The 17,421-nt window shown below is 42.7% G+C and overlaps 1 protein-coding gene across 5 annotated transcripts in view; it reads left to right on the top strand.

The window, feature by feature from the left end:
• LOC143815893 (arf-GAP with SH3 domain, ANK repeat and PH domain-containing protein 3-like) overlaps window positions 1-17,421 on the top strand; it is a 220,709-nt gene that overhangs the window by 141,503 nt on the left and 61,785 nt on the right. For all 5 annotated transcript variants that reach the window (XM_077295633.1, XM_077295632.1, XM_077295631.1 and 2 more), the window contains 2 exons: window positions 12,058-12,125; window positions 12,203-12,304. In XM_077295633.1, coding sequence (XP_077151748.1) covers window positions 12,058-12,125; window positions 12,203-12,304 — 170 coding nt within the window. The remainder of the gene's footprint in view (window positions 1-12,057; window positions 12,126-12,202; window positions 12,305-17,421) is intronic.

Raw genomic sequence — 17,421 nt, 5'->3', positions numbered from 1 at the left:
AACATGAATATGGATCCCAGGGCCTGAAGGAGAGTTTCCTCTCCTTCAGACCCTGGGAACATCCAGGATCGCTCCCTGCACATGCCGTACCTGGCGTATAAGATGACCCCCGACTTTTGGGACAATTTTTAGGGGTTAAAAAGTCGTCTTATACGCCGGAAAATACGGTATATATAATATATACTGTATACAGTTATATGAAAAAGTTTGGGCACCCGATTTTTAATCTACAGCTTAATGTTTTATAAAAATTGTTTTTTTTGCAACATCTATTTCAGTTTCATATATCTAATAACTGTTGGACACAGTAATGTTTCTGCCTTGAAATGAGGTTTATTGTACTAACAGAAAATGTGCAATCTGCATTCAAACAAAATTTGACAGGTGCATAAGTATGGGCACCTCACCAGAAAAGTTACATTAATATTTAGTAGATCCTCCTTTTGCAAAAATAACAGCCTCTAGTCGCTTCCTGTAGCTTTTAATGAGTTCCTGGATCCTGGATGAAGGTATTTTTGACCATTCCTCTTTACAAAACAATTCCAGTTCAGTTAAGTTTGATGGTCGCCGAGCATGGACAGCCCTCTTCAAATGATCCCACAGATGTTCAATGATATTCAGGTCTGGGGACTGGGATGGCCATTCCAGAACAGTGTAATTGTTCCTCTGCATGAATGCCTGAGTAGATTTGGAGCGGTGTTTTGGATCATTGTCTTGCTGAAAGATCCATCCCCTGCGTAACTTCAACTTTGTCACTGATTCATGAACATTACTGTCAAGCATCTGCTGATACTGAGAGGAATCCATGCGTCCCTCAACTTTAACAAGATTCCCGGTGCCGGCATTGGCCACACAGCCCCAAAGCATGATGGAACCTCCACCAAATTTTACTGTGGGTAGCAAGTGTTTTTCTTGGAATGCTGTGTTTTTTGGCCGCCATGCATAACGCCTTTTTGTATGACTAAACAACTCAATCTTGGTTTCATCAGTCCACAGGACCTTCTTCCAAAAAGAAATTGGCTTCTCCAAATCTGCTTTTGCATACCTCAGCCGACTCTGTTTCTGGCGTGCTTGCAGAAACGGCTTCTTTCGCATCACTCTTCCATACAGCTTCTCCTTGTGCAAAGTGCGTTGTATAGTTGACCAATGCACAGTGACACCATCTGCAGCAAGTTGATGCTGCAGCGCTCTGGAGGTGGTCTGAGGATTGTCCTTGACCGATCTCACCATTCTTCTTCTCTGCCTTTCTGATGTTTTTCTTGGCCTGCCACTTCTGGCCTTAACAAGAACTGTATCTGTTCTTCCATTTCCTTACTATGTTCCTCACAGTGGAAATTGACAGGTTAAATCACTGAGACAGCTTTTTGTATCCTTCCCCTGAACAACTATGTTGAATAATCTTTGTTTTCAGATCATTTGACAGTTGTTTTGAGGAGCCCATGATGCCACTCTTCAGAGGAGATTCAGGCTACGTGCACACGCTGCGGATTTTGCTGCGGATCCGCAGCGGATTTGACACTGCGGATCCGCAGCAGTTTTCCATACGGTGTACAGTACAATGTAACCCTATGGAAAACAAAATCCGCAGTGCCCACGATGCAGAAAAATCCGCGCGGATTCTCTGCAGAAAAAAAGGAGCATGTCACTTCTTTCTGCAGATTCCGCTGCGGATTTGAACTTGCACCAATAGGAAAGTGCAGTTGAAAACCCGCAGAGGAATCCGCAGAAGAAACCACACAAAAATCCGCAGTGAAAACCGCAGTGTTTTTGCACTGCGGTTTTTGCAAAACCGCTGCGGAAAATTCCGCAGCAAAATCCGCAGCGTGTGCACGTAGCTTCAAACAGGAGAACAACTTGCAAGTGGCCACTTTAAGTAGCTTTTCTCATGATTGCATACACCTGGCTATGAAGTTCAAAGCTCAATGAGGTTACAAAACCAAAAAAAGTGCTTTAGTAAGTCAGTAAAAAGTAGGTAGGAGTATTTAAAACAAGAAAATGATAAGGGTGCCCATACTTATGCACCTGTCAAATTTTGTTTGAATGCAGATTGCACATTTTCTGTTAGTAAAATAAACCTCATTTCAAGGCAGAAACATTACTGTGTCCAACAGTTATTAGATATATTAAACTGAAATAGCTGTTGCAAAAAAAAACCAATTTTTATAAAACATTAAGCTGAAGATTAATAGGGGTGCCCAAACGTTTTCATATAACTGTATAATTCCACATGTGTTAATTCACAGTTTTGATGCCTTCAGTGTGAATTTACAATTTTCATAGTCATGAAAATGCATAAAAATCTTTAAATGAGAAGGTGTGTCCAAACTTTTGGTCCGTACTGTATGTATATATATATATATATATATATATATATATATATATATATATATATATATATAATGTATGTATGTGTATATATACCTATTCTATGTGTAGACATTTACTTGAGCTATTCTATTCTAACCTGTCAGTGTGATTTTACTGTACACCGCACTGAATTGCCGGCTTTTCTATAGAACACCGGTGCGTATTTCTCGCAAGTCACACTGATGGTCCCTGTGTAATCCGTATTTTTCTCGCGCCATAGACTTTCATTGGTGGATTTGTTTTGTGCAATACGCTGACAAACGCAGCATGCTGTGATTTTCTCCGCCCGTAAAATACGGCTGAGAAATATACGGCTGATGGACGCTGCCACATTGAGAAACATTGGTCCGTGTGCATTGCGTTGTTTTTGCACCTCTCATACGTCCGTATTCCTCTCTAGTGTGATGCCGGCCTAAGAGCGGTGGCTGTAACCTCGTCCCATCGCTGACTGAAAGGCCAGCTCTGCAGTGCATCACAATTGCTTTAATTGTAGTGATTTTTGTTACAATTTAGAGAAATTCAAAGATCATTCAGAGTTTTTGCAAAATATCTTTGATTTTATTTTTAGTTAACCCCTTTCCCACCCGAGACTTATCTGAGTCGCCAGTCAGGGAAGTGGGGTACTCGGTACTGGGCCTGGTCGCAATTAAAGGGGTGGTCACGGTGGCAGCGACCCGGTCCGTGGCCCTGGGCGCCCAAGTAAAAGGGACTGTCTTTAAAGGGGTTTTTGAAATAAAGAAAGTTTGTGACACCACCTGTGGTATTCGGTCAGGGATGACCAGCGCTGCTTAAAGGGGTCCCCTGGGGTGATGTTATGGCAGCCAGATGGTATAACTTCCCACTGGTGAAGTAGGTCCCCAGGGCTCCCGGTGAATAGATGGAAGATGGTGAGTGGTGCAGTAATGAACGAAGGACACAGTTGTGCAGTCTTTTTACCTGGTTTACTGATGGTAGCAGGTAGCCACAGTCCAGGGCACCAGATCACAGGTACAGGCAGGGTCCGGCCAGCTTGGAAACGAGTTCAGAATCCAGCTTTATCAGGTGGAGTTAAAAGCCTTTCTTCTAGCGCTGTGTTGTTATAGTCCCTTACTGCCTATGGCTTTATAGCAAGGTCCTTTCAGTTATCTCTGTCCTTTAATGAAGTGGGACACAAACCCGTATGACAGGTGACTCGAGCCTTTTTGCAGGGTCTCTATCATGACCCGGGCTCTGTGTCACTGTGTGTCCTGGGTGTTAGGACGAACAGGCGTTATATAATCCAGTTGTCCTGCCAGTTTCTGCTTTGTGTCATAGAGTCCCACAAAAGCCTCGGTGTTCCGGCTACCAGTGTCTGCGCTTTGCTAGGGAAGCAGTCTGTTCGCTGCTGTCCTCCCTCTGGTGTTCTCGCCTGTGCTTCTCTCTGTGGCATGTTAGCTAAAGGCTGTTTTTCCTTCTCTATCTCACTATCTAGGAGCTACAGCACTTCAGGCTGTACGGCCCCTCACTCGTCCTTCTGCATCTGCCTGCTCCAGTCTGCTGTCTGGCACCAACTGTCAACTGTCTGTCTGCCTAGCAACTAACTCCTCCTCCCGACCAGAGAGAGCAGCTTCCCTGAAGTTGGGTGTAGAGCTCCCTCTTCCGGCCTGGAGTCAGAATGTGTTGCATGTGCTAATTACCTGTTAAGAGGAATCTTCCATCGCTTTCAAGCGTGACATCACTCTCCCCGTGAGGAAAGCAATGCCACTGTGACAACCAGGACCCTGGGGTGTCACATATCCATACGTCCCTGTGACTTGGAACTTATTGACCTGTGCCGTATGGATACATCTCGGTGATTTTGCATGCTCTGACGCTGTATGGGTGCGATCACCGCCGGGTGTCGGCTGATTGCCAAATTTCAGCTGTCACTCAGTGCCAAGAGCGGTCACGCACCTCTCCCGACACATTAACCCCCTAAATTCTGTGATTGAACTTGATCACAGCATTTCAGGACCAGGCAGAGGGAAGACAGCTCCTCTGCCCTTGGATCGCAGACCCTGCAACATCATCGCGGGATCCAAATCGTTGCCATGGTGACCCGATGTCGTTGCATGATGAAACAACTTTGTCTGTCAGTGCAGCGCTGACCGTTTGCATAGCATAGGGATGCTCCTGCATCTCTATGCTATCCAAACAATCAGCCTTCAAACAATGAAAGCCCCATAATGGGTCAAAGTAAAAAAGTAAAAAAAAAAAAAAAAATTGTAAAAATATTAAAAAAAATAAAAAATATCTAAATATATTATACCCATAAATAAATATTTTTATGGAAAAATATAAACAATAAAAGTACACATATTTGGTATCGCTTTTGTCCCACTAGTAAACCCCTGTAGTGAACACCATAACAAAAAAAGGCAAAAACAATGCTTTATCATCATACCGTCAAACAGAAAGTGAAATAAAACGCGATCAATAAGACGAATATAAATAAACATGGTACCGCTGAAAACGTCATCTTGTCCCACAAAAAAGCCATCATACAGCTCCATCAGTGGAAAAATAAAAAAGCTCAGAATAAAGCTATACAAAAATATTTTTTTTAATAAAAGTAAAATTGCTGAAAGCTTTCGTGTAACAGCGCTAAAACATAAAAAAAAAAGATATAAGCGGGGTATCACTGTAATCGTATTGACCCAAAGAATAAGGCTCCCTTATCAATTTTGCCACACGCGGAACGATCTATACTTCAACCCCTCCCCCAAAAAAAGGCTTCCTGACTTGCTGGTTTTTGTTCAGTCTGCCTCCCAAAAATCTGAATAGAAAGTGATCAAAAAATGTCAACTGGTACCAATAAAATGGTATCGATAAAAACGTCAACTCATCCCGCAAAAAACAAGCCCTCACATGACTCTGTGGGCCGAAATATGGAAAAATAATAGCTCTTCAATATAACTCTGGTATCTCTGTAATTGTACCAACCCAAAGAATAAAGTCGTCTAATCGCTTAATAAAACCAATTCTTCACTTGCTGTAGATTTTTATTTTTTTTTTTCATTCTTAATTCCAAAGATCGCAGTAACGCTCGGCTAACATTTATCGCGTGCACTGCACTGAGCGCTTACACCGGGGTTTGTGTGTAAATCTCTGAAATATGTAATTCAGATGGAACCCGCATCAGAAGATTCCCTATAATGAAGTAAATGGACGCACTGTGGACGCCATAGGACTTGTCATCCAGCAGTGTAAATCTTTTTAGACGTGCATAAAAGTGCCGTCGGCCACAGTTTTGTGCACTTCTGAAAAGATGGACAACGATGAACAGAGGACAGACGGAATCCTGAGTAACTCTGCTGCCTCGTTATAGTGAACGGAACCCTCGGGGGTTTCATCTGAATCATATCACTTATAGATTTAGATGGAAACCACGATGTAAGTGCTCAGCATAGTGATGGATAAATGTGATCCTAAATGTTATGTAAAATGTTCCCAATAAAGGCTTCAACTCAATCCACAAAATAAAAAACAATCCCCCACTCAGGTCTGTCATTTGTTAGCGGAAATATAGGAGGCTTCCCGTTACTGGTAGTACAAAGGCTCTGGAAAAGCGAAATGGCTCCTTGGCCCTCAAAAGAAATTCAGCAAATTCTGTGCTCCCAAATCCAAATGCCCACCCTCCCTTTTGAGCCCCACAGTGTACCTAAACCACAAATAGCGTACACATGTTTGGCATTTCTGAAGCAATGATAACCCTCCTAACTAACGGATGCATGTTTCCAGAAGCATGAGCGGAGCATAACATACTAGTGACTGCAATGTACTGGTCACTACAACGTATTGGTCACTACAATGTACTGGTAGCTACAACAGCCGTTTGCAATTTTCACTCAGCAACATTCATTGTTGCTTGTTTCTGGAAAACACCTATGGAATTAAAAACTTCTCCACACCTGTTACATAAATTCCAAAAGGGATATAATTTAAAAAATGGAGTCACTTGAGGGGGGATTCTGCTCTTCTAGCAATTAGGGTCTTTGTATATAGAGTCCGTAAACTATTCTAGGAAAATCTGAACTCCAGGAGGCAAATAGCTCTCCGTCCCTCCTGAGTCTCTCCATATGGCTAAGCAGTACTGTACAGCCACATATGGTGTATTGCCACATTTAGTTGAAATTGTGGGACAATTATGGTGCCATTTTTATCCACATTTTATGTGAAAATGTAAAGTCTGGAGCGAAAACAAAATTTGGGTGGTACAAATGTACCATATATACTTGTGTATAGGCCAAGATTTTCAGCACATTTTTTTGTGCTGAAAATGCCCCCCTCGACTTACACACGAGTCATTGTCCAGAAAGGCGGTGGGGAAGAGGGGAGCCGGCGGCTGTAGCACAGTGACAGCTGCAGCCGCCAGCTTCCAGAAGACATTAATACTCACCCTCCATCTCTGCATCTCCGTCCCTGCATTTCTGTCCCTGTGACGGTAGCTCTTCCTGTTCCTGTGCTCAGCGGTCAGGTGATACCACTCATTAAGGTAATGAATATGCACGCGTCTCCACTCCCATAGGCGTGGAGTGCATATTCATTACCTTAATGAGTGGTACCACGTGACCGCTGAGCACAGGAACAAGGAAGAGCTGCAGGCGCCGGGACAGAGATGCAGTGACACGCGAGGATGGTGAGTAGGACAGGAGCGTGGGAGCCAAGCGGGACCATGGAGCCATGCATACAACAGGGGGAGCCACACATACCAGGACAAAACGGGGGAGCCACATACCAGGACAAGACAGGTGAAGCCACATACCAGGACAGGACGGGGGAGCCACACATAGCAGGACAGGGATGAGGGGACAATGCATACCCGGCTTATACTCGAGTCAATAAGCTTACCCAGTTTTCTGTTGCAAAATTAGGTGCCTCGGCTTATACTCGGGTTGGTTTATACTCGAGTATATATGGTAATTATTTTTTCTTCACTGCCCAATGTTATAAAATTCTGTCACAAACCTGTGGTGTCAATATGATCACTGCACCCCTACATGAATTTGCTGAGAGGTGTAGTTTGTAAAATTGAATCACTTATCGGGAGTTCTGTTGTTCTGGCAACTCTGGGGCTCTCCCAGTGGGTCATGGCACGATAACAGTAAAATCTGCACTATAGTATGGCGCTCCTTCCCTTCTGAACTTTGCACTGTGCCTGAAATATGTATGCCAATGTGACATGACACCCTCAAAGCATTCCAGCAAAATCTGAGCTCCAATTTGGCACCTCTTCCCTTCTGAGCTTTGCACAGTGCGTCAAAAGTAGTATTCCCCCACATATGGAACATCGTAAGTAACATTTTTGTGTGTAAAATTTGATTTATTTATTTTCACGGCTCAACGTTATAAACTTCTCTGAAGAACCTAGGGGTTCAAGGTGTTCACCACACATCTTAATACATTCCTTGAGGGGTCTGGTTTCCAAAATGGGGTCACTTGTGGGGGGTTTCCATTGTTTTGGAACATCAGAAGCTCTCCAAACGGGACATGTAGTCCGCTAATGATTCCAGCAAATTTTACATTCAAAAAGTCAAATGACGCTCCTTCCCTTTCATGCCCTGCCGTGCTCACAAACAGTAGTTTTCTCCCACATATGAGGTATCTGCATACTCAGGAGAAATTGCACAAGAAATTGAATGGTGCAATTTCTCCTATTATCCTTAAGAAAAAGCCAAATTTGAGGCTAAAAAACATTTCTGTGGGGAAAATGCGATTTATTTTTTTTTTATTTTCACGGCTCATCGTCATAAACTGTGAAGCATCTGGGAGTTGAAGGTGCTCACCCAACACTTAAATATATTCCTTGACGGGCCTAGTTTCCAAAATGGGTTCACTTGTGGGTGATTTTCACTGTTTAGATACATAATGCAAATTTTGCATTAAAAAATTAAAATGGCGATCCCTCTGAGCTCTGCCGTGCGCCCAAACCGTGGTTTTCTCTTACATATGGGGTATCGGCATGCTGAGGTGAAATTGCACAACAAATTTTGAAGTCCATTTTTTCCTGTTACCCTTGTGAAAAAAAACAAAACAAATGGGTCTAAAGTAATTTTTTTTTCCACATTCCAAAAATTCCTGTGAAGCACCTGAAGGGTTAATAAACTTCTTGAATGTGTTTTTGAGCTCCTTGAGGGGTGCAGTTTTTAGAATGGTATTTTCTATGTTATAGACCCCTCAAAGTCACTTCAAATGTGATGTGGTCCCTAAAAAAAAAAAATTGTTTCTAAATGTTGTTGGAAAAAGGAGAAATCGTTGGTCAACTCTTAACTCTTAAAATTTTGCTGATGTAAAGCAGACTACTTTGTGTGACATTTCTCTCTGATTTACAGGCATAAAATTTCAAAGTTTGCAAAATGTTCCTAATTTTGCCAAATTACCACTATCACAAAGTACAATATGTCTTGAAAATGCAATCTCAGAATCAGTGGGATCTATTGAAGCGTTGCAGAGTTATCTCATAAATTGACAGTAGTAAGAATTGTAAAAATTGGCCTGGTCATTAACGTACAGGTGTTAAAGGGGTTAAAGACTTCTGATCATGAAAACTTGCTTTATCCATCCTATATATGTGTATCTTTGTCTAGTTAGGATACAGTAGTTGCAGTCCACTAAATTTGTCCTGGACTCTACAGTTGTTCCCGGACTGCAGTATAGTGAAAACTTAAAGGGGTACTCCGATAATGCAATCAAATTTTTAGGCATGAATTAATTAAAAATAATCAAAGCAGTCATACTCACTTTCTGGTGACACCTGGGATGCAACATAGGTCAGGTCGTTCCTGAGGTCTGCACTGGTTTTGAAAGTGAGGTCTATCCTGTTCGGAAGTTGCTGCAATTGTCAGGTGACTACATAAGCTCGTCATTGGAGAAACATCTGATGGTGCATATCACCTCTGTTTCCATTTTGGTCACTAGGCGGTGCCGCATCTTTGCTATGGGGGTCTCAGGGCAGCGACGAAGCAGTCATGTTTCATATCTGGGACGTTTTGGTGCTGACCAGTTGAAGTTCATTATTGGTTGTTTAGACTTATGTGAACCTTAGGCAGGGCTGTCTTATATTTAAGCTCCTAAGCTTCTGACTCACATTGCCAGTCAAAAGTTTATTTACTCTGTTTCAGTCCTCTGCTTTCAGCACCTGCTTTGCTTGGTCAGGATCTGGCACACCAGGAATACAAACATTATTTTGCCTTCTAATTTTGTACCTTTATTGCCCTCCTTGTTCTATCCCGGCCATTTAACCATTCCTACATGCCTACACCGTTGGCCAGCATCTGACTCCATTGCCCCAACCCAGAGGTCCCTGTGTCCCAGAATTCTGTACAGAGTGTCTTGCGCTAAGCTTGTCCATGATCGTCATTTTTGAGCTGCCAGGCAACCACTGACAGAGCTTCATAACAGAGGTCTGCTTACGGTTAGAAAATTGAAACAATCTTTTGTTAGCTAAACAGGCTGGAATCTAATCGGATACAGTGTAGCAAGCTGTTAGAAAAGGAAAAGATTTGTACCGCTCTTATATTTAGCTCACAAAGGTTTGCTTCAAAGGGTTCTCTCAGAAGCAATACAAGATGTCCCCTATCAACTGTTTTAGGTGGCAATCCATCCTATGCACTTACTAGGATGGTTTTCAGCTTAAAGAAATACTGCACGACACAGATGTTTCTGAGTGACTGTATAGTAGATCAAGATCCTGTCAGGCTGAGTGGCAGCCTCCTTGCTGCTGTAAACTATCATGCTGCATTTTACATCAGAACAGAGCAGGCTTCTCTCCTGCTTCATTCCCATTGTAAATGTGTTAGAATGTGTGAACAAATAAGTTATGGTCATTCCCAATGCTCCTTATCCTGATAGGAATTTGCTCTACTATACAGTATCCCAGAGACATCTCTATCTAGAAGCACTTCTTAATGCAGCCTGAAAAAGGTGATGGAAGCCAACTTTGATTACTTTTCAGGTAACCTTTTTAACTTGTGAAAATGACAGTTTCTTCGATGTAAAAAGTATTAGGTGGGTGTGAGTTTTCTACCTCTGTATGTAAGCTAGACTGTTGTCATTCACTGACTGCGAGATCACAATGAAGCTTTCCTTGGTGATCAGAGCTGACTGCCAGAGGGAAAGAAAAAACCAAAGCAGAAAATTTTACAGTTTTGAGAATTATGTATCTTGCTATAATTTCACATTTGACTAAGTTTATAATGAATCAAATAAAGATCTGTCCAACCAATGGAGAAGATTAGTGATGAGCGAGTATACTCGTTGCTCGGGTTTTCCCGAGCATGCTCGGGTGGTCTCCGAGTATTTATGACTGCTCGGAGATTTAGTTTTCATCGCGGCAGCTGAATGATTTACAGCTATTAGCCAGCTTGAACACATGTGGGGATTCCGTAGCAACCAGGCAACCCCCACATGTAGTCAGGCTGGCTAGTAGCTGTAAATCATTCAGCTGCCGCGATGAAAACTAAATCTCCGAGCAGTCATAAATACTCGGAGACCACCCGAGCAACGACTATACTCGCTCATCACTAGAGAAGATATCTTGTCAGAAAAATAAAAGTTGGTAGCACATCAATGGCCATACATTACTGTAGCTTGACATCCACTGAATACAGCCCTGAGCCCTTAATACTGGGCACTTAGTTGTCTAGTTGATATGCTCATCCTTAGGCTGATTTCACATGTTCATTGTAATTTCTTAGATTCTGTGCCATCATAGGAGCATAAAAACAAAAATGATGGAATTCTAGCGCTTGACAGACCCTATTTGACTTATAATGGTGCCCGTTCGATTCCATCGTGGTTTGCATAATTTTGCTGGGAAGAGCAGCAGCCCTAAATACTGCACTAATACTTAATGCCAATATGATGGAATCTGTTATGTAGGCACAAATGTGAGCTTTGCTATATAGCCAACAATATTTAGCTCAGAGCGAGACAATATGAAAGGAAGTAAAGTGCAGAACATCTAGGTTTTCTTAGGACTAGACAGTCCAAGCATTGCAAAGGTGTAAGTCAATAATTATTCTTTAAAAATGTTTCTTCCCTTTTCACTCTGTGAAGGAAGTTTTGGGTAGGGGCAGATAAAACATTCTGTAATTTTTTGTTGGTGCTGTAATTTGGTTTTGCTATGCATTGTTGAGCGTGTTGAAATCTGTTTGCCTGCTCTACTTTAGCAGGGTTATGGGAAACCCCTGATTCTTACACTAGTATTTCCCAAAACCATAAATCAGAATAAGTAAATGCCTACCAAAAGCAAAATGATGTCTAGTCATTATGTATTCAATATTTTCACTATTCTTTCTTGTTTAAAGGAAATATATAGATAGTTATAGAAATATGTTAGATAATAAAATTATATATCAGTTTTCTCCAATAATTACAATGTGTAGGTCTGGACTTCAACTTGAGTTTTCAGGCCAAGGTGTTGGCAACTTCCTGAAAGGCTGGAAGTCAGAAAGGCTATTTAAAAGAAAGATTTGGCAACTTGTAGAGAAACTTTGTGGTACTGAACTTCAGTTTGAAGGTGGTAATGCTTCAAAAGGTTAGGCACACTAATATTGATGGGATGTACAATAGAGTTAAAGAATAGTAAACTAGTATGTTGTTTTCAGAGAATATACATATCAAATAGTAATTGTTATCTCTCTGAAATGCTTCCTAAATGACATAACTCAGATGTCCCTTGTCTTTTGGCAGTCAATCATGCAGGTTTAACTCCTTTGATGTTGGCGCAGAGTCTCAAACACTTAGAATGTGAAGAGCTGGTAAGTTGCCACAAAAGGTAATTTTTATTTCTGTCTGGAATAAGTCTCACATTACATTCTGATATAATTGATTACAGCTGAAAAGAGCAGGAGATGGGAGCTTTAATATTCAGTTGGATTTTGATTGGTTCCATATTGAAGAGGACATAAGCAATAGTGATGAGGAAGAAGGAGAAAAGGTAAGTAGCAAGTGCTGTACTAAATAAACAGATTTTCTATAATAGTACAAAATTATACAAGGTAAGTAAATTCGATTTTGAGATTTATTTATATAGAGCAAACATATTCTACAAAACTCTACATTTCAGAGGGTACGTGCAGAAACCATATCAGACATTGAAGTAATCAAACAAGGGGAATGAGTGCCCTGCTTGGATTTTACACTCTGTAAGGAAATAGGTGTGACACAAAAGATAAAAAGTCCTTGCATTGTATGCTCCAGCCAAAATGTTTAGTAAATAAGAGATTTCTTATGAAGCTGCATTAACTAGTCACTAGCCAAGTTAAAACAGTGAATTACGTGATGTGCCACTTATTAGAATGTGTGCTGTTGATTACTTACAATGAATGTTTTATCACCAGGACATTATCATTGCATTGACTAGTTACCTTGTTCCAAGTGATCTGACCTCACTTCATCCTCTGATAAGCAGCCAACTGTCAATAGACATTGTACACAGAAAGCTGGGGTTTGGATGAGTGTTGTGAATTTGGATTCTGGGCTCCCCCGGTGGCTACTGGTGGAATTGAACTTGTGACATCATCTTCCCTGTTCACCTGTTCTGATTAGATCTGGGTGTCGCTATATAACCTGGCTTCTCTGTTAGATGCTTGCCGGTCAACAATGTTATCAGAAGCCTCTCTGTGCTTGTTCCTGCTCCCAGACATCTACTAGATAAGTTGGACATTCGTCCATGTTTTGTTTTTGTATTTTGGTTCCAGTTCACAGCTGCAGTTTCGTTACTGTGTCTGGAAAGCTCTTGTTGATCAGGAATTGCCACTCTGGTATTATGAGTTAATGCCAGAGTCCTAAAGTAATTTCTGGATGTGTTTTGTTAGGGTTTTCTACTGACCATGAAAGTATGCTTTCTGTCTTCTGCTATCTAGAAAGCGGACCTCAAATTTGCTAAAACTATTTTCCTGCTGCGTTTGTTGTTTCATCTCATATCACCGCCAATATATGTGGGGGGCCTCTGTCTCCTTTTTGGGCATTTCTCTAGAGGTGAGTCAGGTCTTATATTTCCCTCTGCTAGCATTATTTAGTTCTCCGGCCGGCGCTGGGCATATAGGGATAAAAAGTAGGACATGCTACCTGGCTACTTCTAGATGATGCGGTAGGTTTAGTTCATGGTCAGTATAGTTACATCTTCCAAGAGCTTGTTCCTATTGAGGCTTATGCTAGTTCTCTGGCCATGGAGATCATGACAGTTTGACCGGACCACTAAAGGGTTAAAATCCTTGGCTGAGAAAGGAGAGAAATAAGAAGTCTGCTGAAAATTTTTTTTTTTTTTTTTTTTTTTCTCTCTAGTAGTTAGTGTGCTCTTAATTGGATCACTTGCCAGTCTGTCTATGCTGCAGTCTTTCTTTTTTTTCTCTCTCCTTCTAATCTTTGAATGGCTCTATGTTCACCTGTCTATAATGGATCTACAGAGTGTAACTGCAGGTTTGAATAATCTCGCCACGAAAGTGCAAAGTTTGCAGGATTTTGTTGTTCATGCTCCGGTATCAGAGCCGAGAATTCCTTTGCCGGAATTCTTCTCAGGGAATAGATCTAGCTTTCAGAATTTTAGAAATAATTGTAAGTTATTTTTGTCCCTGAAATCTCGTTCTGCTGGAGACCCTGCACAGCAGGTTGGGATTGTGATTTCCTTGCTCCGCGGCGACCCTCAAGATTGGGCTTTTGCATTGGCACCAGGGGATCCTGCGTTGCGCAATGTGGATGCGTTTTTTCTGGCCTTGGGCTTGCTGTATGAGGAACCTCATTTGGAACTTCAGGCAGAAAAAACTTTGATGTCCCTATCGCAGGGGCAAGATGAAGCTGAAATTTACTGCCAAAAATTCCGTAAATGGTCTGTGCTTACTCAGTGGAATGAGTGTGCCTTGGCGGCTACTTTCAGAGAGGGTCTTTCTGATGCCATTAAGGATGTTATGGTGGGGTTCCCTGTGCCTGCAAGTCTGAATGAGTCCATGACAATGGCCATTCAGATCGATAGGCGTCTGCGGGAGCGCAAACCAGTGCACCATCTGGCGGTGTCCACTGAGAAGACGCCAGAAAACATGCAGTGTGATAGAATTCTGTCCAGAAGCGAGCGGCAGAATTTTAGACGGAAAAATGGGTTGTGTTTCTATTGTGGGGATTCTACTCATGTTATATCAGCATGCTTTAAGCGTACTAAAAAGCTTGATAAATCCGTTCCCATTGGCACTTTACAGTCTAAATTTATTTTGTCTGTGACCCTGATTTGCTCTTTGTCATCTATTACTACGGACGCCTATATCGACTCTGGCGCCGCTTTGAGTCTTATGGATTGGTCCTTTGCCAATCGTTGTGGGTATGATTTAGAGCCTTTGGAGACTCTTATTCCTCTGAAGGGGATTGACTCCACCCCATTGGCTAATAATAAACCACAATACTGGACACAAGTGACTATGTGTATTAATCCGGATCACCAGGAGACTATTCGTTTTCTGGTGCTGTATAATCTACATGATGATTTGGTGCTGGGATTGCCATGGCTGCAGTCTCACAACCCAGTCCTTGACTGGAGAGCTATGTCTGTGTTGAGCTGGGGATGTAAGGGGACTCATGGGGACGTACCTTTGGTGTCCATTTCATCATCTATTCCCTCTGAAATCCCTGAGTTCCTGTCTGATTATCGTGACGTCTTTGAAGAACCCAAGCTGGGTTCACTACCTCCGCACCGTGAGTGCGATTGTGCTATAGATTTAATTCCGGGTAGTAAATACCCAAAGGGTCGTTTATTTAATCTGTCTGTGCCTGAACATACTGCTATGCGAGAATATATAAAGGAGTCCTTGGAAAAGGGACATATTCGTCCATCGTCATCTCCCTTAGGAGCCGGTTTTTTCTTTGTGTCAAAAAAAGACGGCTCTTTGAGACCATGTATTGATTATCGGCTTTTGAATAAAATCACGGTTAAATATCAATACCCATTGCCGTTGCTGACTGATTTGTTTGCTCGCATAAAGGGGGCCAAGTGGTTCTCTAAGATTGATCTCCGTGGGGCGTATAATTTGGTGCGGATCAGGCAGGGGGATGAGTGGAAAACCGCATTTAATACGCCCGAGGGCCACTTTGAGTATTTGGTGATGCCTTTTGGTCTTTCTAATGCCCCTTCAGTCTTCCAGTCCTTTATGCATGATATTTTCCGCGATTTTTTGGATAAATTTATGATAGTGTATCTGGATGATATTCTGATTTTTTCGGATGATTGGGACTCTCATGTCCGGCAAGTTAAGAGGGTTTTTCAGGTTTTGCGGTCTAATTCTCTGTGTGTCAAGGGTTCTAAGTGCGTTTTTGGGGTTCAGAGAATTTCCTTTTTGGGATATATTTTTTCTCCCTCTTCCATTGAGATGGATCCTGTCAAGGTTCAAGCTATTTGTGATTGGACGCAGCCCTCTTCTCTTAAAAGTCTTCAGAAATTTTTGGGCTTTGCCAACTTTTATCGTCGATTTATTTCTGGTTTTTCGGATGTCGTTAAGCCATTGACCGATTTGACTAGACAGGGTGCTGATGTTGCTAATTGGTCCCCTGATGCTGTGGAGGCCTTTCAGGAGCTTAAGCGCCGTTTTTCTTCTGCCCCTGTGTTGCGTCAGCCTGATGTGACTCTTCCTTTTCAGGTTGAGGTCGACGCTTCTGAGATCGGGGCTGGGGCAGTGTTGTCGCAGAAAAGTTCTGACTGCGCCGTGATGAGGCCTTGTGCCTTCTTTTCCCGTAAATTTTCGCCCGCTGAGCGGAATTATGATGTTGGGAATCGGGAGCTTTTGGCCATGAAGTGGGCGTTTGAGGAGTGGCGCCATTGGCTCGAGGGGGCCAGACATCAGGTGGTGGTATTGACTGACCACAAAAATTTGATCTATCTTGAGACCGCCAGGCGCCTGAATCCTAGACAGGCGCGCTGGTCATTATTTTTCTCTCGGTTTAATTTTGTGGTATCGTACCTACCGGGTTCTAAGAATGTTAAGGCGGATGCCCTTTCTAGGAGTTTTGAGCCTGATTCACCCGGCAACTCTGACCCCACAGGTATTCTTAAGGAGGGAGTTATCTTGTCAGCCGTTTCTCCAGACCTGCGGCGGGCCTTGCAGGAGTTTCAGGCGGATAGACCGGATCGTTGTCCGCCTGATAGGTTGTTTGTTCCTGATGATTGGACCAGTAGAGTCATCTCTGAGGTACATTCTTCTGCATTGGCAGGTCATCCTGGAATTTTTGGTACCAGGGATTTGGTGGCAAGATCCTTCTGGTGGCCTTCCCTGTCACGAGATGTGCGAGGCTTTGTGCAGTCTTGTGACGTTTGTGCTCGGGCCAAGCCTTGTTGTTCTCGGGCTAGTGGATTATTGTTGCCCTTGCCTATTCCTAAGAGGCCTTGGACACACATCTCGATGGATTTTATTTCAGATCTGCCTGTTTCTCAGAAGATGTCTGTCATCTGGGTGGTGTGTGACCGTTTTTCTAAGATGGTCCATTTGGTTCCCCTGCCCAAATTGCCTTCTTCTTCCGAGTTGGTGCCCCTGTTTTTTCAAAATGTTGTTCGTTTGCATGGTATTCCTGAGAATATCGTTTCTGACAGAGGAACCCAATTTGTGTCTAGATTTTGGCGGGCATTCTGTGCTAGGATGGGCATAGATTTGTCTTTTTCGTCTGCTTTTCACCCTCAGACTAATGGCCAGACCGAGCGGACTAATCAGACCCTGGAGACATATCTGAGGTGTTTTGTGTCTGCTGACCAGGATGATTGGGTTGCTTTTTTGCCATTGGCGGAGTTCGCCCTCAATAATCGGGCCAGCTCTGCCACTTTGGTGTCCCCGTTTTTCTGTAATTCGGGGTTCCACCCTCGATTTTCCTCCGGTCAGATGGAATCCTCGGATTGTCCTGGAGTGGATGCGGTGGTGGAGAGATTGCATCATATCTGGGGGCAGGTGATGGACAATTTAAAGTTGTCCCAGGAGAAGACTCAGCTTTTTGCCAACCGTCACCGTCGTGTTGGTCCTCGGCTTTGTGTTGGAGATTTGGTGTGGTTGTCTTCTCGTTTTGTGCCTATGAGGGTCTCATCTCCTA

Source organism: Ranitomeya variabilis, chromosome 3 (genome assembly GCF_051348905.1).
Source record: "Ranitomeya variabilis isolate aRanVar5 chromosome 3, aRanVar5.hap1, whole genome shotgun sequence".
Classification (NCBI taxonomy): Eukaryota; Metazoa; Chordata; class Amphibia; order Anura; family Dendrobatidae; genus Ranitomeya; species Ranitomeya variabilis.
Note: the sequence above shows the minus strand (reverse complement) of the source record. Positions and strands in the feature narration are given on the sequence as shown.